Here is a 23,137-nt window from a genome sequence, read left to right as displayed (position 1 = left end):
AAGTGCGCAGAGCCCCTTTCGCTGAGGGGCCAGAAACTGAAGAAGGTGAATGTGGATTCGCTGTGCGCTAATGACAACCAGGTGGACAGGAGGCCGGGGAGTGGAGAGGAGGGGCGACCAAGACCTCCACCAATCAAGGTGAAGCCAGAAGCTACATCCATGTGTCACACCTACATGTTCCCCAAACCTAAGCTGGACTGCAGCAACAAAGGTGAGACCGTCAAGTTCTGTATTTCTGGATCTTTATCTTGTTCATGTCATGCTAAAAATGAAACCTCATATAATTTGTGAACTTAACACAAACTCTGAAGCACAAATTTCATGTTTTCAATGCTATTCCCGGATAATGGAAAATGTGAATTTGACCACACAATTTGGCTCCCTTTTGACCTCAGAAACAATAAATTCTCAACACACGGTAAACCTAGCCTGCTTGTATCCAAATCTTTCAGACACATCACCATCTCAAGCGGATGGAGTTACTTTGTTGTCACGGAGTTGGTTCAGTGGTTATCACATAAACAACTTCATGTGAACATTTTTTGTCAGTAGTAGGTATTTTTTATAAACTGAATTTCAGAAAGTAATAATCAAACATAGCAATCCAACATCCCAACCTTTCTTCCTGGAGAAAGTAAAGTGAAATCAAATTTCTACTATGTCCACAGAAAAGTGGTGACATGGTACAAACCAAATACTGAAGAAACATTAACAAATACAAAGATTCTATTTACATCTCCTCAGTTCATTTGCAGCCAAACTCTGGTCTATGAAGTGAAATCATAGTTAGCTACTTAAAAGCGTTGCCACTTGTTTGATGGCTGTCAAGTGTGACGAGACTTAATTTTACTGGCAAATACACAATAGAGAGGCCTGGCAGAAATGTACCTTGCATACAAAAAGGTACATTTGTTAGGTTTGCCCAGTGGACACTCAGCCACAGACTCTCTCCAGTCTAAACTTAGACTCGCTTGTTCAGTTAAACTGGGTGCCAGAATTAATTTTGCCGTCTGATGTTTTGATTACAACTAGGCTGAACAGGTAGAATTGTATTTGTTTTTGTTAAATTTGCCATGCGGGACGGCCAGGAGCTCTGGGCTGGGCATGGTCTGTGATTTCAAACTCTTGCTCTTTTTTACCCAAAGTGGCACCCAGAAGCTTTTAGTTTAAAGTTGGGGTAGTAGTTTCATTTCACTTTATTCTATCATATTTCAGGCTACTTGCTGTTGTTGCAATGTATCATATTGTGTAAGTTATGTGTGGCATTTTGATCAGCTGCATTGTGGGTAGTTTATTTATGCTCTTCGTGTGGTTATTTGTGGCGCTCAGCACTATTCTAATCTTTGCAACATCTCTATTGTATTCTAATTAGGAATTGACATTAGCACCAGCCCACCTGCCAAATGCAGATAGAATATATACCTATACATACCTGCACACAGTGTTTGCTCATTCTATCGGTTCATTCGTGTTAGGCCTAATGCCTTGTGCTTGTGCGCCAGTGACCAACATAGGCTATGATGTGGCAGCACATAACAACTGTAACAAAGCCCAGAGAGCAGACAACACAAGAGAAAACCTGATGATGAAACTGAAAAGGAAGAAGAGACAAAGAAAAAGAAAAGACTGTTCAATGAAAAGTGGAGGTCAGGTCGAGAATTGCTGGTAATGTTATATGAACAGTTATATGAACCTTATCAGAGCTGAATATTTGATGACTGTAGTGTTTTAATTTTTATGTAGTCTTGATTTGGGTGTTTATGGTGGTCATTTATATTTAAAAGGGTTGTAAATATAGCTCTTCAAGTAAATTGTTGCACACCATAGTCAACTTTAATCAAACAAAATTGTGGCTAGTGAAAATGCTGAGTGGCTCGTAACTTTGAAAAACCTCTAGCCACAGTGGCTGGTGAGTAAAAAAGTTAATGTCAAACCTTGATTCCAATATAAATCCTGCATTCAGTAATTTTCCTTTTAAAAGGGGGTAATGACTAGCATCTCAATCTGTTTGTGTTTTTGGTTTTCAAACTGCCTGGGTAGAAGGCAGCAGTAAAGATAGAAAACAGGCAGCTATCAGTCTAAATAACAGGAGAAGAGAAAGAGAAAGGGGGGAGGGAATGGGACAATTTTGCCAATTTTCTTTTACCTCTTCCAATTTTCACATCTGGTTCTCTCTGAGTAAAAATGCCACTATGCAGCTGCTATCGTAGTGGCTGTGATGTCCCCAATTCTCCATAGAAAATTGTTTCAATATTGCTTTTCAAAAGGATGATGATTTCTGAATTTGTGCAGACAGATCACTTTTTGCTACTTTTATGTGGGTTCTTTAATCTGGTTTGCTCTCTCATCTTCTTCCCTTTCATCTGTCTGTCCAACAAACTCCTCTATTTCCGTCCTCCTCAAAGCACCGAAGGATTGTCTGTGTCCATGATTCAGAACAAGTGAGATTCCAGATTTAAATGAGAAATTGGATGCATCTATAAATGGAGAGCTTATGCCCTCCAGAGAAAGCAATCTTTCACAGAGCACAGACAAGCCAAAACCACACAATGCAGCGACTGTGTTGTGCAAATGCTTGAAGACGTTTTTTGCATATTTTCCTGATTTTTTCTACAGTAGAACTTTTGAATTGATTCTTTATCTGAACCACTATGAGGTTTCTATGTTTTTCTCACTGGCTGATTCTCCCATCCATCTTTCCATCTTTTTTTTTTCATGCACACTAATAACTCACCATCCTACTTCCTAAATTGTGCCCCACCATGAAAGCGATATGTGATGTGTGTGAATGCTGCTTAATAGACTACAGCTGTTGCGCATTACCTTCAATACATGGTTTGATTCGTAAAGACGCCCATATTGCTGCTGTAAGCTGATACTAGTTGAGACGTGGAGACTTTTCATTCTGTTGTTTTCAGCACCAATGTTTTCATTAGTTGCACTGGTTGTTAAGCTGTCAGTCACAGTGAAATCTAATCACAGGTAGAGTATATCATTATGCATTCAGGTTTTCTCTACATTGTCTGTTGAACAATCTGAACACATGCAGATGCTGGCAGACTTTGATACGCTGTTGTGTGATATAGCCTTGAAAACTTTTGGATATCACATTGCAGAAGTAACCCAAACACATATTGTTTTGCATTCTTTTAGTCAACCTTCATTACTATCTGAAGACCCTCTATGTCTTTCAGATAATGTGAAACCTGGCTGAATTGACTTTAGGCAGCCATGGGACAGAAATTTGCCATTGGGCCCCTTGTGACACCCCACCTATTGCCCTCTGTGCCACGTTTATGCTTCCTGTTACCTCATTAAATCAAGAGCAACCAGTGCTCCTGTGATGGAAGTAGAGTTTTCTTGTAAATAAAGAAAAGTTATGTTCACGGTCACTGTTACTCACCAAAAGACATTGTGTGTAACCTTGTGATCTACAAATGTGTTGAATCCATTTCGTTCCACAACTGATTTTCAAGCATTTTAAATCCTGCATTGTTTACATCCATGTTAACTAGCTTGCAGTCTTCTTCTTCTCTACCTTTGTGGGTGCATTGCTGTGTTTCTCGGTGCATCACATCCACCTGTAGATCAGTGGAATAGTGTGACATGATTGGTAGGATAGTGTATAGCGTTACTAGAGGTCAGAAACTCCACAATGGAATATGGTAATTTGATTAGGAATATGCATTATGTGAGCACAATATAAACAAAAAAAAAATTATATATATTATACTATAACTAGACTTTGACACAGGGTTTCTTTACAAGACATAGTTACAAAATTAGCAAATAATGTTGGTCCTGCCTTGCTTGATATTCTACTTAAGAGGTGCAATTTGCATTTAATAATATTACCAAAACAAATTAACATGCAATGAACCTGGGGCTTTTGGGGCCCCTTTGGGTCTGTGCAGATAAACAGGACTTGCAGCATTAAAAATTCATTAGCTAAGACTTTAAGAGGAACAAAGAATAAGACAAACATGCGAATACAAAGATGTAGTGAAAACAAACTGTTGAGAGGGTGGACATGAGTGTGGGCAGGCGCAACAAATGTGGAACATGGTTTTCTTCACACAGGACTGGAAAGCCAGCAGGCAGCAAGAAGTAGAAAACCCAGAGCAGAGTGGAAACCTACTCTGTTCCCTCTGTCTCCAAACCCTATATTTTTCTCTTGTCTATCTCTTTCTCCATTTTTCCCATGTCTCCATGTCCCCCTTCCTCTGGTTTGAAGGCTGTTTCTCTGAGGTGAACCACAGCAGATTTCAGGCTCCACATCTTTCTCACTGGAGATCAGTGCTATACAGAGTGGTTGAAGGCAATATGTGAGTTCTTAAAGGCTGCGTCTCTCATAGATGGGAATAACACTACACTAGAGTTATGTTTGAGAATATATTCTCAGTACTGGAAATGTAGTGAAGTTATTAGATTAAAACTAATATTTTCAAGACTTCTAAACCAAAAAATAAATCTTAAACAAGCTGGTATTGGATTGTTTGGGCATCTGTGACTCATAAGGTGAAGAAATCATAGGTTTCAGAAGTAACATAAATCCTCCATAAAAACTTCAGGCCATTGGAGCAGGCAGAAAAGTGACTCATGTATATGGTGAGTTGGATACTTCCCAGACACATACACACTCCTGCATGATATTATGTCAGGCTCTCACAGGACTTCCTGGATCACAGACAGTGGGCTGTTAGTCAGCAGAAAAAAAAATCTTCCATAATGTCATTTGAGCAAGACGGAGAGAGGAAGAGAGCATGAATGAGAAAGAGGACAGTATCAAACATCATTCTGGCTAACAGCTGGATTTAGCAGCAACAGTAACTCTGCCAGGTGCCAAGAAGTTTCCCTGCAGGTCCTGTTTACGCTGAGGACTGTGCAACTGTTAAGAAACCAGAGTTTGACTACTGGGGTTTAGAGTTTCCCAAATCATTTTTTCATGCTGAGGTGAAAAAGTCAACAAAACATTGTGAGAATAGACCATGGGATACTGAGAATTTCCACTTAAACTAATTATTATGGTATCATTGTAGGCAAGTTGGCCCTTACTGAACCACAAGATTTGCAGTAGCTTGGATGAAAACAGTTATAGTGATTATATTTAGATGATTTTCTTTATCTTGTTATTCCCCAAGACACTGTTGTCATAGTGACAAGGGCAAAAAGAGGCAATTTCATGTACTGAGTCCTGGCCAAGACAGAAATAGAGAAAAGCCCTTTTGCACAGATTATGTGTGCAAAACAGCTTCAAAGCATCAACTGTGAGTTTAAAGAGCAACATGAAGAGCCGCTCAGGGAGTGCTACTGGGAACTATAAATGCATCTTTAACTGCAAATCCACACATCACACCTTTGCTAAAAATTTTTACTGCCACAATGCTTAGCATATGGCATTGCCTCACATATGTCACTACAAGCTTTATACTTGTTTTTACCAATGTTAACAAAGATAAAACTTCATGTACCCCCACAATAAATAAGTAAATAAATATGATGCTACCACCAGCAACTGGTTAGCTTAGCTTAACACAAAGACTAGAAACAGGGAGAAACAGCTAGCCTGGCTTAAGTTCACTAACTAAGAAGTTATATCTCATTTGTTTATTTCTGTACAAAAACTGAAGTTAAAATGACATGCCAAGGTTTTACGAGGGGTTTGTTAAGCTAACCAGCTGCTGGCTGTAGCTTCACATATTTGTGTACAGACATGAGAGTGGTATCATTATTCTCATCTGACTCTCACCCAAAATGAACAACTATTCCTCTAAGACAAGATGTCTGAAATGTGCCTTAATCAAACAAAGATCTTGTTTATTTTCTGGGACACAAAGCACACCTCCGAATTTAGTCCAATACTGGAAACTTTTCTTTGATTCATCCACTATTACTGTAAGTTAAAGCTGTTAGGCAATAAACATTTTTTTAAGCATGACTTAAACCACTGAGACTATGACTGTAAGGGAGGACATGATTCCTTGCACTAATCTGGTCGTTGTAATAGTGATATATAAACAGGGCTGTCAGCATGTTTAGAAAAGGCTTCACCTCAGCATCTTTATCTTCTGCCTGAATGATGACAAAGTGTTGTGTTATGTAAAGTCCAAATATTACATGCAAGCAAAATCCAGACCCTAGAGACACAGGGGGAAACCGCAGTGGATGCTGACAGGAAGAGATGGAAGTGATTCCAACTCATTCAGACTTTTGCTTCAGCCTGGGTTTAGGATTGAAATAGGTCTGCAGAATAGTCCTACCTCTTTCCCTGAGGTGTAAATTGACTGCACAACTCAAAAAGTTTCCAGCAGCTAATAAAGTAGTGCATAATGACAGAGCCAATGCAATGCCCAAACATCACCCTACAGTATATTTAAACCATCTCAAAAACTTGAGCTTATATTTATTTTTTAATCAGCTTGTTAACTTAGTCTGTGTGCCTCGTTGCTGGTCAAGTTTCTGCTACCTGAATTTTCCTGATAAAGTTAAGAACTCCTTAGATAACTCTATATTAAAGGAGTCTACAAACCTGGAAACTCTGCATAGATGTTACTGGTTCATCGTGCACAGAGTTAAAATCACATTATCATCCAAGGTTTCGAAATATTGGTAGATACAATTCAGTAGTGCCTTGACATTGGTTGTCCACTCCCCAATCTATGCCTGTGTCTCTGGTCGTGGCTCATACACTGTATGTTGGGCAACTAGTGCACAATACATCTTACCTAAAATATGGTTAAATTTTGGAGGGCAACAGGTTTCATATAAGCCAATATACAGTACTTCTATCTAATACTACCACACAGAAAACACTTCAAGAAATCTTTCCCCCTGTCAAGCCTGGGGCGTGGGTCCAAACCGCAAAAATTCACTGCACTATGCACAGCTGACCCCAGAGTAATCATGTCAGCTCAGTAAAAAAATTAACTGCTTCCCTTTCTACTGTCTAAACAGTATAAAAATATAGAACCACTCGCTCCAAACAGACTCAGTATTAATGCTCTGATGAAATATATCCTGCAGATGGAGATGTATATTTTTCCCTTTGAAAAATGAGAATGATAATGGCACCATTGCAAGACAACTTATGTAATATATGGTTGAGAAAAGGAGAGAAAAACAATTAGTCTATAGACTACTTTTTCTGTAAATCATTCACTGCCAACCCGTAGCCTCTGGAGTGGGATATGCAGATGAAAATCCAGATTAATGCCTTGCACCCCTACTTAATCATGGATATGGCTTATAGCTCTATCTGTTTAAACTAAGTAAATACTGAAGACCTGTTGTTCAGCTGTTGTACATTCACTTCAATGCAAGATCCATGTGTTATATAATAATGGAACCTCCATAGGATATTTTTGCAAATGAGCAACTTAATGGCTGTAAAAAGGTTCTTCAAAGCTGGTACTTTGATATGAAGCAGATGCGTTAATGTCCATGGAATATTTTTTTACAGCGCTGTTGCAATCAGGTCAAACACTTGGATTTCTAAAAAAGATAAGATAAACCCCAAAAAATCCAGTCCAAACCCATTTAGGACTGAATTACTCTCACTTTTCCTGACATGTTCTCTCTCCCTTTCTCTCTTTGTATGTTTCTTCATTCAGCGGCTGTCTCTGTAGAGGCATATAACACAGATGTTCAAATGGGAGAGAGCCTAACACTTTATCTAAAAGATTTGCCCCATTAAAAATCAAAAGATACCCCAAAGGCTCCTGATGAAATGCTTGTTCCTGGCAACACGTTTAGCTACAGGAAGCAATAAAAGAACAGAGGCACAACATAAGTCTGAATAAAGGATTGTTAAAGGAAGTTATTTTTTCTCCTTTATCCAGGAGAGCATAGGTCCTCCTGGTCACAGACACCAATGACCCAGTCTACTGTCACTGTGTAGGAGATTATCTTCGCTCAGTGTAAAACACCGAAGACCACAGATGTATCTCTCTTGGACAGGGAGGATTTGGCTCAAAGGCTTGATGTCTGCTTTCTCACAAGAGAGCCTGGGAATTTTAGTCTGATGTTTCCAGCTAAATGTGAAAAGCTGTTTGGAAAGAGATGCAGACACATGTACACCTAAAACAGAGTGGGAATCTCTTCAAATTTCAAGTTCTCTCTGTTGAGGACTGACGGTTTATAAAATGGAACTTCCTTTGTAAATGTCTCTGCCTGCTGCGCACTCATCAGCCATCACCTAATCACATCACTGAACAATAATAACTACATGTCCTGAGTATATCAGCTACATCTGTAAGCATGTTGTTTATCCATGTCCTCGTGCGTGTGTAATTATATTTTCTTAAAGTCAGTAATGATTTATGGCACCATACCTCCATGATTACTGCTACAGATGTTGTGGCCAGTTAAGTGTGTGCTTAAAGACTGCAACATCTGTGCTGTAAAAGTAGCCATAAACATTCTTCGGACCAAATTAGACAGTCCATGTAAATAAATACAGGAAACTAGTCCAGATGCATGTATGCATCCTCTTTTAGTATGTGTGTGCACACATATCGTACACAATCTGTTTTTTTTGTTGGACAAAATAAAGAAGTGATTATATATCAAAATAAATATTCACTTCCTCTCATCTGCAACCATTTTGCAAACTGCTTCAAAACTGATCAGCCATGTTCATTTTGATGATGCAGGTCTGCATGTATCGAGGAGGCCACCTTCACAGTTTTTAACAGAACTACACCATGATTGGCACAGCAGATGCAACCTCCAATTTACATCATTGTCATATTGTTTACAGACAATGACAGGTGAAACAAATCCAATAACTGTGGGAACCACACAAACAGTTCAAAACTCATTAAAATGCCTTTTTTACTTTAAAAAGGCACTGATCCAACAGCAAAACTCACAGAAGCAGAATTTGACTTATTATAAATCTGGATCTATTTATCATCTGTGAAGAAACTCCAGGTATTTTCCACTGATTTGACACCAGATTCTAGCTTCAACTGTCTTGCTTTGGGATAAAATGTGTGGACATTGACAAATCTTGCAGGGATGGTACAGCATTTGTAAAATGCGCTTAAAACTCCTGAGAGGATCTGTTATCGAGATGGGATTATGTGGGAATCACTGTTGCATGCATTAGGACCTTCACAGACAATCTTACAGGAGGGAAATGTATGAGGCTGGAAACACTGAAAATGAGTGGAAACCCTCGTACCTGGCACAGAGGTGAAAAATTCTTATACATACAAATATTGTTATCACAGCTGACTCCATCCTCTTGAAAATGTTAAATGTTGTACACAACCCACACAACATCTTGAGAATGTATAAAGATGTAGCCAGATTGGATTTCCAGTGCTCCTGTTGATTTTGGTGCTCTACATTCTGTATTCTGATTTCATTTATTACACACATCTGCCTCAAACATATAAAACTATCAAGAGGAATACGGAAATGCATATGTTTGCTAATATTTATGCAAATACCATGAATACTAGCACTGTATTTAATTCTCTCTATTTGAAATCTTTGCAAAAACCTAGTTACCTCATGGCGAGAATTAAGTTTTACATTTGACACTTTTTCTCTTCTTCCCTCGTTCTCTCTGCTGCCAGCTCCCCTGAGAGTGGAATAACTCATATTCTCTGTCTTTCTCTTCCTGCAGATTTGAATAACATCCCATCTGATCTGCCATCTGACATAGTGAAGATGGATCTGTCCCGTAACACCATCAAACATCTCAGGCCCAAGCAGTTCCTGCTGTCCAAAGACCTCAAGCTGCTTAACCTTAGCAGCAACAGCCTGCAGCATATAGACACAGGTAACAGCACATCCCCTCACACAGCTGTGCACATACATCTGGTGTAACAAATACTTAATACCATGGTCACATTGTTTCTGATGAGCTGTTAGGTGTCTGTGTAAAATCACACAACAGGGTCCTTGGTAACATTCTGGTAAAAAGTTAAACTATAAAGTGAGTTTGCTACTGGGACATTAGCAGTTGAGTCTTACTGATAAATGTAGTCTAACGATGGGTTAAATTGACTACACATAAGCTTTAAAAAGATAGATTGGCTTCTCTTTTCAGCTGCGATAAATGACCAAAATAAGACTACATGTCCTGATACATAAAAAGGATTTTTCTATATCAAGTTGAGACCTCATTGGTGACAAAAGTCATGCAAACACATCCACTCTGTGCACAACAGGTTGTGTATGAACCTACACTCACAGCCACAAACAAATATTAGCAATACAACCCTTTGACATGTGCGTACTCATGGTAACAATCTATGTTTACCCATTTTCTGAGGTCGACCATTAATCCAGGATTATTTATAAGAAGAGATTGCAGTTGAAAGCACACATTGTAGAAGGGAGAAAAACATGGATGATATGATGGAGAAAATGCCTATCAGATGACATATTGCCATAACAAAAACCTTGCAGAAGCACTTGTGAATACAATAACACATTTCTACACCACTACTCCGAGGACTGCCTGAGACAACAGAAGATGTGTGTGATTCATTGGCTCATCTCTTAGCTTCACTGATGTGTTATTCCTATGTAGGGATTCATTTCATCATTGACATTCATGTCGATCAAGGTTAAACTGTTGAAGTCATCCCACATTGGCTGTATCATTATTCAACTCACCAGGCAAGATGCATAAGGTGCAGTTAACATGTAGTGCATTTAAGAACGCACGTAACCAAATACACATCTCAACACTGAGCAATGATTAAGGAAGGCTGCATGAAAAACTTCCATTCCATTTATCGAGGGAAAAAAAATACAATTTAGAGTTCGAAAGATCACTTTTGCTGAGGCAGAACAGCTGTTCTGAACATCTCTCTCTCTCTCTTTCTACTCAGCACCAGAGGAGCATTAAAAAAGTGCAGACTCATTACTCTCTCCAGCCATGTTTTCCTGCCCAGGAGGGAAGCCCTTTACAAAACCTGTAGTTTTCATTACCTAGAAACCAGCCTGTCCTCGAAAGAAAAATGACAGCAGAGGTCGAAAATTCAGCCAGCAAAAATGACCTGTAGTTATATTTGGGTGACAGATGCCATCTAGCGGCCGTAGTAATTATGACCCAGAGAAGTGGCGCAGTTGAGATGACGTCTATATAAGGTGACAAATTTCCATAATTGGAGGTGGCGGGTTGGTGTTATTTTTTCAAAGCCCGCCCCTACTCTGACTCTGATTTTTACCCTAACCCTAACCATCTCACTCCTCATGCCTAACCCAACTAACCTAACCAACGAAGGCAATGAGCACTAACCAATCAGAAACAGAGTAGGGTGGGTCTTCGCGGAATGCGGAAGCGGGTTGAGTGTATGGCTAGATAGATATATGGCAGAAAGTGGACTTTCCAACCATGAGTTGGGAATTTTTTAAATACCGTAACTGTTGCCATGACAATGAAGGTTGCTTAACTTTTAAGAGGTAGTAACTTTAACCAACACCACGTTTCAAGTGATTATTTTAACTCAAACCATGATCTTTCCCTAACCCTAACCAAATGGTTTTTGTGCCTAAACCTAACGAGACCTTAACCACAGCGGTGTCACACTATAAAACAGAATTACTTTTTTAACAGTGATTTGTAACAGTTTTGGAAAGCACTCATAGAGACGGAATATTAGAAAACACTCTGCTATGATTTGGTCTGGAGTTCATGGTACAATAGACCTATGTGGTTGTTTAATTATGAGGGTGTTGCCAGAAACACATGAAAACAATCTCCTGTAGCTTGCTCCAGTGTTTGGAAACTGAAAAATAAATTCTGAGAGCTTGTGACAGCCAATGACACACGGTCTCAATCATGGTCGCTATTTCTATTCATGCTCACATTTGGTGTAAAATTAAAAACAAAATGTTTAAAATCGTTTTCAGGAGGTTGTTTATTTGCGTTGTTCTTTTGTGAGATGACCAGAGTGAGAAAAAAACATGAACAACGAAAGCAAAACTCTAGACTCCAGTACAGTTGGAATAATAGTAATAATTATGTGCAATTATCTTTCGTTGTTGGTTCTGGCGAATTTGTGTGCCAGACGCCTGTGGTTTTCCACGCTGGGCAAACCCAAAAGTAGTCAAAACGATATAAACAGTCACAAAAGAAGAGTATATATGAGAGTCATTTTAGCACACTTTCCTACGACTTGAAATTTTAGGAATTGTCAGTGTGGAGGCACCACCTATCTGTGACTCCAAAGAAAAAAAAGCAGAAGGTAGAAGATCCAACTTTCCTTCATCAGCATTACTGTAAGTGAAGCAAAAATGGAGCAGCAGACAAGTATGTAATAGTGTGACTCATGCAACAGTGATATCTGTTAGTTACGGTGACTAGAAACTATGAAATTCTGTTTATTTATTATGGAGGCATGTAGCCAAGGTCAGCCCAGAGTGGGACTAGCTGAGTGGGGTAAATCCTTAATTTATCACCTCTGCCGGAGTTGGATGGGGTTGTGTTTTCATGCCATACCGTCTGTTTCTTTGTTAGCTCAAATAATTTTAATCTGTCTATGTGTTACAGCTGGAAAAATTGCTGACAGGGTTTAAAAACTGCAGACTCAGCGGATTGCATGGGAGTGCTGGTGAAAATACTTGGAAATTAGGATGTTATTTAGAGTTCTCTGCTTGTTTATTCCAAAAAAAAAAAAAAAAAGATGGATAATAGTCTCAAATGATGGTGAACAGATGGAAAAAAAACAAATGATATTTCACACCAACTCGCTGAAGAAAGATTTGTCATTAAGGCAACATCTGGTAGCACCATCAAACTTTATGTTCGTATGAGTATTGTCTTTTTAATAATCTGATGACATCTGCAAATTGAACACAGTTCCCAAGCTCATTCTGCTTCACTTTGATGAAAGTAGATCACACTGGGCTTTGGCTGTGGCTCAAAAAAAGGAAATGAACAGTAGCCAAATTAGGAGTCAGTCTCATGAGCAGAGAGATAAGACAGGGGGACAGGGAGATTAAACTGGGGGCGTCCCTCATCCTTCCATTATCTCTCCATTACCCCCCCCCCCCCCCTTGGTGTCCTATCTGTGTCAGCAACTTATCTGTTACAGTCATTGGAAATGCAAGGATTTCTGTTCATAGTGTACATTTTTCTTTTCCTTTCTTGTCTCTATCACTGTGATTTCTTTATTTGCACCATATTTGTCAACTCCTATATGTTCCACACATGCTCTCCTCCTCTCCCTCCTTGTCCTGTTTCCCTCCCCTCCACTCTTCCATGGTGTAAAGATCAAAGTGAAGCCCAAGGCCATTGGACAGTGTGAAACAGTCTCCACTGTCCCATTACTCCCACTCAAACACACACACAGGCACACATAAATGCAGACCGCTAACAATGTCTGCAACCTATTAAAAGTGTCAGCCAATTTTACTCTAGTTTATGTGAGCTGATTCATATGAACTTGTATGAGAGACAACTGAAAGTAATTATTATCAAAATGATTTCAATTCAGATAAAATCTGTGATCCATTCTTAAGTTCTCCTATTAAATCCACTTGAATCATTTACATGTGATGCATTCAGCAGGTGCAACTGCCCAATAATCTTTGAAAGAAGGTATTATTTTCATAGTAAATAGTCCAGACAGAAAGTTTTTGTTAATTTTCAGTGCAAACACTTGCTAAAACCATGCATTTTGGTGATGTTCTCACTTTATTTGAAGGACAACATGCTTCTCTGTGTGCTGAAGACATGTTATGACCTCTTGGAATTAAGAAAGTTATAGTCAAAACTATTTCTTTTTAACTCCTGAAAAGCTTTGGGTATACTTCTTTTTAATTGAACAGAATATTGCAAATGAGTACTGGAGTTACAGTCTATATTAAAATGTAACATAAAAGGTGAATTATCCCAATTGAATGTACATATTCAATGCTCTTAGAATAAACAAAAATGAAAATTATATTAAAGAAAACACACAACCAATGCAATGTAAACTTATTTTGTTCTATTTTTCTCCCCCTCCCAGCTGCATTTGCAGGCCTGCTGTACCTCCATGAGCTCGACCTGTCCAACAACAGCCTCCATTACTTCCAGTACGGTGTGCTTGAGGACCTCTACTTCCTACGGAAGCTCACGCTGGACAACAACCCCTGGATCTGCGACTACAACATCCACTACCTGACCTACTGGCTAAAGCACCACCCTGGCGTCTCCTACACTGGCCTGATCTGCTCCGAGCCGCAGGAGTTCCGGGGCTGGCGCGTTGTGGATTACGTGAAGACCTACAACGGGGAATGTCCCAAGGATAAACAAATAGGAGGGACGGATACAGGACAGGCAGAACAAGGGGGAACGGAAAATGAGGCACAGGCCGGAGAGGAGACAGCTGAGGGGGTTCTGCCGAGGCCCCTGAAGGAGAAGAGGCCGAATAGGTTTGAGATCATCAGGCTGAGTTAGAATGGAGGTAGTTCTGTGGATTGTTATAGTTTAGTATAGAGGGAAATTTACGCAAGAGTGTTGGACTGAAATGGAGGTCTGTGGACAGGCTGAAGAATGGATTAATAAAGGTAGACTCAGTGATTTTACGTTTAAAAATGCCACTGTGACCAGTTTGAAGTACAATTCTGGGATAATTATTCAGTCGTAAGATGTCTTTTTAGTAATCAGTATTTTCAATCTTGTGTGGATAACAGAGGAGCACATTTTGGGATGTTAACATCTTCCTCAGAGATAATTAGTTGCAATGTTGTATTGCTGAGTTAACCTTTAGACAGTGAGTTAGGAGATGGTATTTGAGCTTTTGTTTTATCTTTTTTGCAGAAAATCCCTAATCTAGTCTGTATCAGATCTAATCTACCCCACCCGCACCCCAGCATCCCTACCCCCCAACAAAAAAAAACAAAACTTCTTTCTGAGTTTGACTGCAGGTGATCTCTTTTTTCTGTTAGTCATTTTGATATTGAGTTCAGGATATACTTAGTTTTTGGTCTTTTTTGTGTTAATTAATGTATGATGTTGTCGACCTGATTTATGGAAATAAAACTGGGTTTATTTTTTCTGAAAATTTGTTTCACTGAATGATGGACAGGCATGAGGGATGGAGAGGAACACACACACACACACACACACACACACACACACATACACACACATACACACAGAACTTGTTTTCCAAGTGCCACCAGTTAGCCACAAAATATGACAGAAAGCAGATGACTAGTGTCATACAGTGACCCACTGTTTTCCTGAAGTCGGGTAAGTTTCAGATTCACTTTACTTGGAGGTGTGCCATGACTTTTGTTTCCTTTTGGAATGTGAACAAATGACTGACACCTAAAATTGCACAACAAAGCTGTTCACAGGCTACATATCACCAGAAGAAAGAAATTACATGCACCCAAGGAATTTGGATGAGGTCCTGTGGATGAGGTTTTATATTTTTGGAAGCCAAAGGCAGGAAAACACAGCTTTCACTGATCAGTCAGTGCCACCCAGTGGACTGGAAACCAATGCTTCTCTGAAACTTTAATCTCTCTTATGATGCACATTCTATATTTTAGTTGTCTGTGTTTTATATTTTGGGGCCCAAGACAAATGTCATGTGTACTCAAATCAAAAAGAAATGAAAGACAGACCAGATTACAATTTACTCTTTGGCACTCAAATGAATTAACTAATGAGGAATAAAATGGTTTTATGGTCACAGATTTATCATTTATTGCTTATCAGATGGAGCCACATTTTCATTTTTTATCACTGACCTGGCTAATCCTTGCTTTTTCGCTTGGACTGCACTGCCCTGAATAAATAAATATTGAGGCAGATTGAGTTCAGCTAAATAACCTCTAGATTGGTGTTAAGATAATGCCTGCAAACTTGGCAATAAACCAAGAAAGATTATATGTTGTAAGCCTTTTCAGTTAGTTTAGTAGTTAGTTTAGTACAGCAGCCTTTAGTTTGGCTGCTGTGTTTACAGTGAGCTTGGCATGATTTGGCCTTCAAGGTGATTAGACCCATTTCCTGTTTACTGGGTTGCATGCAAACAGGAAGCAGTTGATTGTCCCTTAGTTGCCTTCTCAGATGTTTTAAATTAATTTGGTCTTCATTGTCTGAGCCAATGAGCATCGACGTGCAGTTACAGAGTATGTGTGACAGAACAGATTAGATGCTATGGCCTTCACAGTTAACAGATCTCACAGTTCAACACCTATGGGATTTTGGACTGACATGTTAGACAGTGTTCTCCGGTAATATCTTAAAAGACTTGTTAAACCTAAGCCAAGGTGCATTGACACTGTTCTGACAGCACGCAGTGGCCCAAAACCTTACACTTCATGTTGGGTTTTCCTTTAATTTTCCACCAAAATCTGTACGGAACACCAATTTCTCAGGAAAAGCAAGGAAGCAAGCCAACAGTTTCCTCGCTTCTGCTCCTTCATCATACTGTATGAGCTGATCAGACAGTGAATCCATGTAATAACACATTAACCGCCCTTATAAATACATTTATAACAATGTGAGACACCACTGTGCATATAACTGTAACAAGAGAAAGTCAAACAAAAAAGTAATAATTCACAGTCTTTTGGCTTCAGCAGGTTTGAGCCCACCAGTTCTCCAGGACAGTCTCATCCAGAGCAGAGCAGCAGAGGATCACAGCTCATCACAGAGGCACCGCATGAGCTCACCTGGGTGAAATACTCACCCAACTACAATAATATGAATTGCTTCATAATAAGTTTTATGACTACAGCATTTTGACAAAAACACACCAGATATTGAGCTGTTTTGTGTTTGTACTTAATTGCACTGATTGTGTTAAGGATAACAGCACATAACTTTATTGTTATTGTTTCACATGATGTTACTTTTTGTGTTAACTGCTGTATTAATGCATTAGTTTGTAAATGTTTCTGATATGCTGTTTCTGATATTAGATTGCTTACATTCATTCATTGTTTCATTTTTGGCAGTGCAAACATTTCCAAAATAGGAGTAGTGACAGTTTCACAGCATCTTGTGCAGATGACATGACATTAAATAGGGGAATAAAACAGTGCAGGTAAGGCTGATATAAATGACATTTGCTTAATGTAACCTTCCCCTAACACTGATCACACCCATCACCACTGATCACTGTCTTTTACTCCCCCATTAGTAAACATGCCTGGTTGTTGCATTGACTTTTATGTCCTTGTGGTACAAAACAATTCTATTTGCACCAGGTAAGTCATCAGCCACAGAATAGTACTCTTTTTTTTCAAGATTTTTCAATACTTTCCAATGAATGGCCCAGAATTCCTCGGTTCTTGAGGCGTTGCCAGCCATATCCATGCATCTATGTATCCTCAAGATCTTCCTCTTTTTTACCCCCCGTCTCATTATCCATCCACTGTCAACTCTTTATTTCCATATTCCATCACTTTTCTTCCTCAACAACACGACTTCTTCTCTGGTGTTGCGTAAACGGCCCCGGCACCATTCACCGGCCGAGAGTTGGCCCGGAGGAGAACTCTGGGTGTGCAGCTGTTGCTCTCCACGTCCCCCTGCTGGACGTGAAGGCCATTACGAGACAGCAGCTCCCTCGCCATCATCATGAAGGCTTCTTCCACATTCTGACTCTCCTAGACATAGGAAAGGGGAACTTTAGTTTGCAATTTCAACCAAACCCAATTTCTCTTATGAGTGCTTTATGTGCATGAGTATACTCATTACCTTAGCAGATGTTTCTAGAGCAGCTAGGACGCCTCTGTCTTTTGCCAGACTGCAGGCCTCCTCAAATAGAACCTCGCGCTCCTGCTCCAAGTCACATTTATTACCTAGAATGAGAGAAACAGGGAACTAGGAGATGTAGACAAACACCTCAAGACACCAGTTAAACTTAAAATCAACTTTAATTCCAAACCAGAGTCTGTATTGCCAAAGTTTTGTTACCAGTGCACTCAATTTACATGCTAATTCCATCGTCCCAACAGTGTAAACAAAAAGACAAAGTTGATCCATTGACTTGAAAATTTAAATTTTCTACAGGCACAACAGGATTAGTCACAGACCCAAAGAAACCAAATTGGGCTTAAAGTCACTTTAACCACACAAAAGCTGGTTAGAAAATTATTGAATTTTGATTTAAATTCTTTCCCACTGTTTGACAGATTATGAGGTTTTATTTGGACTGGTCTACAAAACAATAGAAAGTATCATGGCTGAGTGCAATTGTCATACCAAGAGTGAAAAGAGCTGAGTGGACTTGAAAACCCTGGTTTGATTCTTACATTTAGTGCTTTGCGTATATCCACCACATACTCAAAATATTGATTCTACTGCTGCCACCTATGATATTGGAGGCATTTAAAAAACCACGCCTGTGAGCATAAGTTCAAATTATTACCTCTAACAACATCCAGTGTTTCCTGGGAAGAAATCATTTGTTCAGTGTTACTAACATCAAAGTATTCCCTGACAACTGAAACACCTCAGCTAGTGGAAAAAAATCATTCAGCACTTAATTACTTGGATAGACAGAAAAAAAAATCTGAACGAGGAAAGTTGACAATATGAGCCAATTCACTACAGCAACACCAGAAACAGCCTAAAAAATGACCATTGAGTTAAACTCACACCTACTGTGTTTGATGCACTCTTATTACAACATATTCTCAGATGTTCCTGTTATTTTGACCACATGTCCTTGTGCACAAGTCACTCAAAAATACACGCACTCACGTGTAACAGTCACATCCACACTCACCTATGAGAACCAGCACCACATTGGCTGCCCCATAAAGCTCCACCTCTCGGATCCACTCGGCCACCGAGTCAAAGGTCGAGCGTCGTGTGATGTCATAGGTGATCATGGCGCCGTGAGCACTGCGGTAGTAGCTCTGGGTGATCGTACGAAACCTCTCCTGTCCTGCTGTGTCCCACACCTGCATCTGTTAAACACATACACACACGTAAAAACAATGAATCAGCTGCAACATATAAACAGCTATATGGCTGCAATATAAATGACTGAATGTATGCTTTACACACACACACAAACCACACACACTTTCTCTTGGGAAATAGTGATTCCTTGGTCTCCCACTGCAGAATAGTCCCTGAGCATCTGACAGAACAGACCACGTGTTAGTGTGGTAACGGCTACCATAGCAACCGATTCAGACTCGTCAGCTCAACCTGTTTGTTTTCAGCAGCAGTGTTGAAGGGTTTGAACCATGTCAACTTTTACTGAATAAGCTTCTAAACCAGATTATCTTCCTAAACAGGTCCTGTGCTTTCTTCCCTGTTTAATGATGCTTAATCCTTCATGTACAAACAGAAAAACTAAAAAAACAGCAGGGAGTGGACTGATTCACTTTGTTAAACTGAACAGACAAAGAAACTTACAAGAACTCACCTTCATTTTAACCAGAAATTCAAGGAAACCATCACCCTGCACACTAATGTCTGCTGATTACCCAAGAAACCCAGAAGTGAAATGTCTTAAACATGGTGGCTCAAATATACAGCCTCAGGCTTGAAATGTTAGTTGGGGGTTGAAGTTAAACACAGAAACAGGAACTGTCATTTTGTTTGACTTGCTTGAACCCCAAACTCTTTAAAATCACCAAGTAATCTAACTCATCACGTTACTTTTACAAGCTTAAAATGATTGTGATTTGTTGATTCGAAAGTTAAAATGTAATGCTTCTAGACTGTTAGATGCAGCTAACAGCCGGCCTGCGGTCTGACATTATATTTATGTTAAGCATAAAGACAGAAAGACCAGAGGGAATATTCTGTCCTACATTTATGTTCAGTTGATAATGTGTTGATTTTAATAAAGTGTGCCATGAATTTTTATCCTGCAACCATCTAACTGGCTGATCCACAGAACAATACAGTTACTATACATGTGTTTCTCTATGTATGTATGTGTGTGTGTGTTGTGTAACAGACTCTATCTTGCCCATAGCTATAACAAATTTACAAATAAACCTAGTGAGAGAACAGTGAGACTTTTGTGTTAAATTTTGATATATCATTACAGAAAGTGCTTTTTCTGGGCATATTTACACACAACACCTGACAGTAAATGAACAGTTTATTAAAGAGAGGTGATAGGAAAATAAACCATTTGCCTGAATATGTTTAAGTAAATGTTGAATGGATTTCAGACTAAAGCCCTTCTGTTCATTCTCAGTAATGGAAATAAACTGCGTTCAAGCCTAATTTTATTTGTAAAGTAGTTTTTTTTCTTCCTTGTTGTTTTTCCCAAACAAGTGAGCAGTGGTGGGACTAATCTGATTTTAGTAGTGAATACATGACACTGTAAATAGCCACTAATCAGGTGGTGACATGTTGACTTTTGATGTATACAGAACCAATCAGAGTGCACCTAAACCACTTAGTTCCTTTCCTGCCTCGACACAGAAAAAAAAAGTTATTCCAGGCTTGTTTTTGTCAGTACAAAACACAGAGCGGAGAAACCTGAAGTACGGGTCCTTCATGCTGACAGCTGGTCTAACTTGTTTTGGACGGAGTCTAACTGACATTTTAACCAAGGGACACAACACTGTAGCGTGATTTACTCCTAAACCCTGAAAAGTCCATCACACATGATTGGCCCCTTTCACATCTTTGACAGGAGTTTCACTCAGAAAATATTGCTATTCTTAAAGACAAATAATTACCTTTACTTTCCTACTGTTCTCATACTTTCCATTCAAAAGTTCACCAAAATGCCTGCAACCATGTTGAGCAGCCTGTCATTGTCAGAGCCAACTGACACCAGCAAGTCTCCATGATAATGATCAAGGCATTTAGCAGTAAACACTGGAGAATTCTGGCCTCTTATGGTCCTTCTTTAGCCCTTCTGAATGCCAAATCTTTACATTAAACTGCAGTCACATGCAGGTATATGCTCAATTTTGATAGTGTTTCTGAAATCTATCAATTCTGAAATGTATAAAGATGTCAAAACTCTTTTTAAAGCTGTTTTTTTTATCTACTCTGTTGACTTTATTTTAAAATGGAAATTCTGAAATTCTACTTCCCCCTACGGCTGGTTGCACAGATGTATGCAGCTTTGTATTTTGGCATTCAGGGTTTTACTGTTGGCTGCTTGATGTTTTTAACATCACTGCAACAAACACACACACCCTGACAGACCCCACATACAAATATGTTCTTTGACATCAATGTTTTTATGTCCACAAAATCCACTGCACACACACACACACACACACACACACACACACACACACACACACACACACACAAATGCTTAAACACACTACATACTAACCTTCACTTTCTTCCCCTCAATATCCACGGTTCGTACAGTGAAATCCACCCCGATGGTGTTCTGCTGTTTCTCTGAGAAAATCCCTGACTTGAAATTTTGAACCACACAGGTTTTCCCTACGTTAGAGTCTCCGATCAGGATGATCTTAAACAGGAAATCAAAAGAATCGTCATGTTCAGATCCTGGGGTCTGCATGGCGGAGGTAGAGCAGAGTTTCTGAAGGTGTGAGAAAAGAGGAAATGACTTCTCCTGTAGATCACCAGGAATGTTTGGCCTTTGAGGTGAGAGATGCTAAGTCACCCTTGAGCTTGAATGAGAATTTTAAAGGATGGGAAATGGAACCCAAAATGTTATTATTTGAGAAGTTTCATTCATTCATTCAGGCTATATTCCTTACAGCAGAGTAAATTTAGTTAAAGTAGTCCACATGTAGCCTGTAAAACCAGTTTGAAGTTGTGGGAAAGTTTGTCGAGATGCAAATTCCTTTAAAAAAAAAATGGTGCTGCTCAAAATTTAAAAGCAACAGTAAGTAAGTGTGCCTGATTTCAGTTGTGTTCTCCAATTCTTTCTGCTTTGTGTCTCCTGCTCGCTCAGCCTGCCTGCCTCTCCCCTCTTGTACTCTTTCAGCAGGACAAAAACTGTCTCAGTTTTGCTGCTGCTGCTGCTGCTGCTGCTCCTTTCAGCTCCTTCTCAGGTGTTGACCCACTTCATAGCCCCTGGCAACAGAAAGCGTGAATACACATCCCATCACTGTTGGCCTCCTGCACGGGTTCTGGTGAGCTGTCTGTCAACGAAAAGAGGAATTTTCTTTAACTAAAACAGGAAGTAAAAAAGGATGAAAAACTGCTGTTTCATCAGTAATTCCAGGGTGCTGTCCGATCCACCTGCTTCTCTTTCACACATGTCAGTTTTTTTCCCCCACCGGTCTTTCCTGGTCCTATTGACTTGTATAGTAGGCTCCTGTCTCTCTCTCTCTGTCTCTCTCTCTCTTTCTCTCTCTCTCTCTTCCTCTCTTTAAAGCACCTGTGGAAACAATAGAATCCTGCCCTACCTGTTCTGGAATAGTGGCCCAGCCCCTTTACTGCTGAGGGATTGTGGGAAATGCAGTCAGTTTATAAGGATCTCAGTTAACCTCATAGACCTCACAGACTCTCTGGGACAATACATGTTTTTAAATAGTGGTATAGTCATAAAATGGCAACTTAGATTTCAATGTTCCACTCAGGATAACAATAATAAATGAGCAGATATAGAACCTGCATATGTGCAAGTTTTGTCAGTAGGGGAAAATGTTATTTGGAGGTTTCAAGTAATAACAAGACAACAATGACCACAAGATTCTAAGGGCAAAACTGCTATCGGTGATGCTGCAGTTTAAGGGAAAAAGGAATGTACAATATGTAGTATTAACACCTAAGCAACGCCCCCACGTGGTCTGGCAGAATAAAGCCCCACTCAGACAGCCAACAAGGAACAGGAGGTTACGAACAGATGATGAACATTAGTTAGAAATCAGATTTAATGTCAATAGAGAGTTTCTGCTTACACATGGTATTTCTATCATTAGGGATGTTACAACATCCCTAAGAAAAAAACTAAATTCCCCCCCCCTTAAAACAACATTTTTTCCTATGCTGCATAATATCACATTCTGCATCTGCGTTTTTATACAGTATGAATGCACCATTAAAGCAAATTATTTTAGATGTTTTGAGTATCATTATGTGTTCCTTTCCCTTGTAATACACCATTAGAGAAGCTTTGGGATCTCACCCAGAATTTAAAGTGAACTTATCCGGCTTTGAACAAACGGCCACACATATGTTTGTGAAGAGAAACCCACTGAAAATACAGTGAAACCATCGCTAATATTTTGCAGATGAATGTCGATAAATGTA

General features: G+C 39.4%; 2 protein-coding genes across 3 annotated transcripts in view; one reads left to right on the top strand and one right to left on the bottom strand.

Annotated features, from left to right (window-relative positions):
- lrrc17 (leucine rich repeat containing 17) overlaps positions 1 to 14,854 on the top strand; it is a 26,369-nt gene extending 11,515 nt beyond the window's left edge. The window contains exons 2-4 of the mRNA XM_067582496.1: positions 4 to 211; positions 9,635 to 9,790; positions 13,977 to 14,854. Of these exons, the coding sequence (XP_067438597.1) occupies positions 4 to 211; positions 9,635 to 9,790; positions 13,977 to 14,407 (795 nt within the window). The 3' untranslated portion in view covers positions 14,408 to 14,854. The remainder of the gene's footprint in view (positions 1 to 3; positions 212 to 9,634; positions 9,791 to 13,976) is intronic.
- A 60-nt stretch (positions 14,855 to 14,914) lies between these two features.
- LOC137175873 (ras-related protein Rab-19-like) lies at positions 14,915 to 22,630 on the bottom strand. 2 transcript variants are annotated; one of them, XM_067581786.1, is made up of 5 exons: positions 22,291 to 22,630; positions 21,240 to 22,023; positions 18,699 to 18,882; positions 17,666 to 17,769; positions 14,915 to 17,574 (listed from the first exon to the last, which is right to left on the bottom strand). In XM_067581786.1, exons 2-5 carry the CDS (start codon positions 21,432 to 21,434, stop codon positions 17,383 to 17,385), a joined length of 675 nt encoding a protein of 224 aa, XP_067437887.1. In that variant the 5' UTR covers positions 21,435 to 22,023; positions 22,291 to 22,630; the 3' UTR covers positions 14,915 to 17,382. The 2 variants fall into 2 exon arrangements, with proteins under 2 accessions (XP_067437887.1, XP_067437889.1); XM_067581788.1 differs by lacking the exon at positions 22,291 to 22,630 and adding an exon at positions 22,124 to 22,278.
- Between the last annotated feature and the right edge of the window lie 507 nt (positions 22,631 to 23,137).

The sequence above is a fragment of the Thunnus thynnus genome, chromosome 23, assembly GCF_963924715.1.
Source record: "Thunnus thynnus chromosome 23, fThuThy2.1, whole genome shotgun sequence".
In the NCBI taxonomy this organism is placed as follows: domain Eukaryota; kingdom Metazoa; phylum Chordata; class Actinopteri; order Scombriformes; family Scombridae; genus Thunnus; species Thunnus thynnus.
This window is presented reverse-complemented; position numbering and strand designations above follow the sequence as displayed.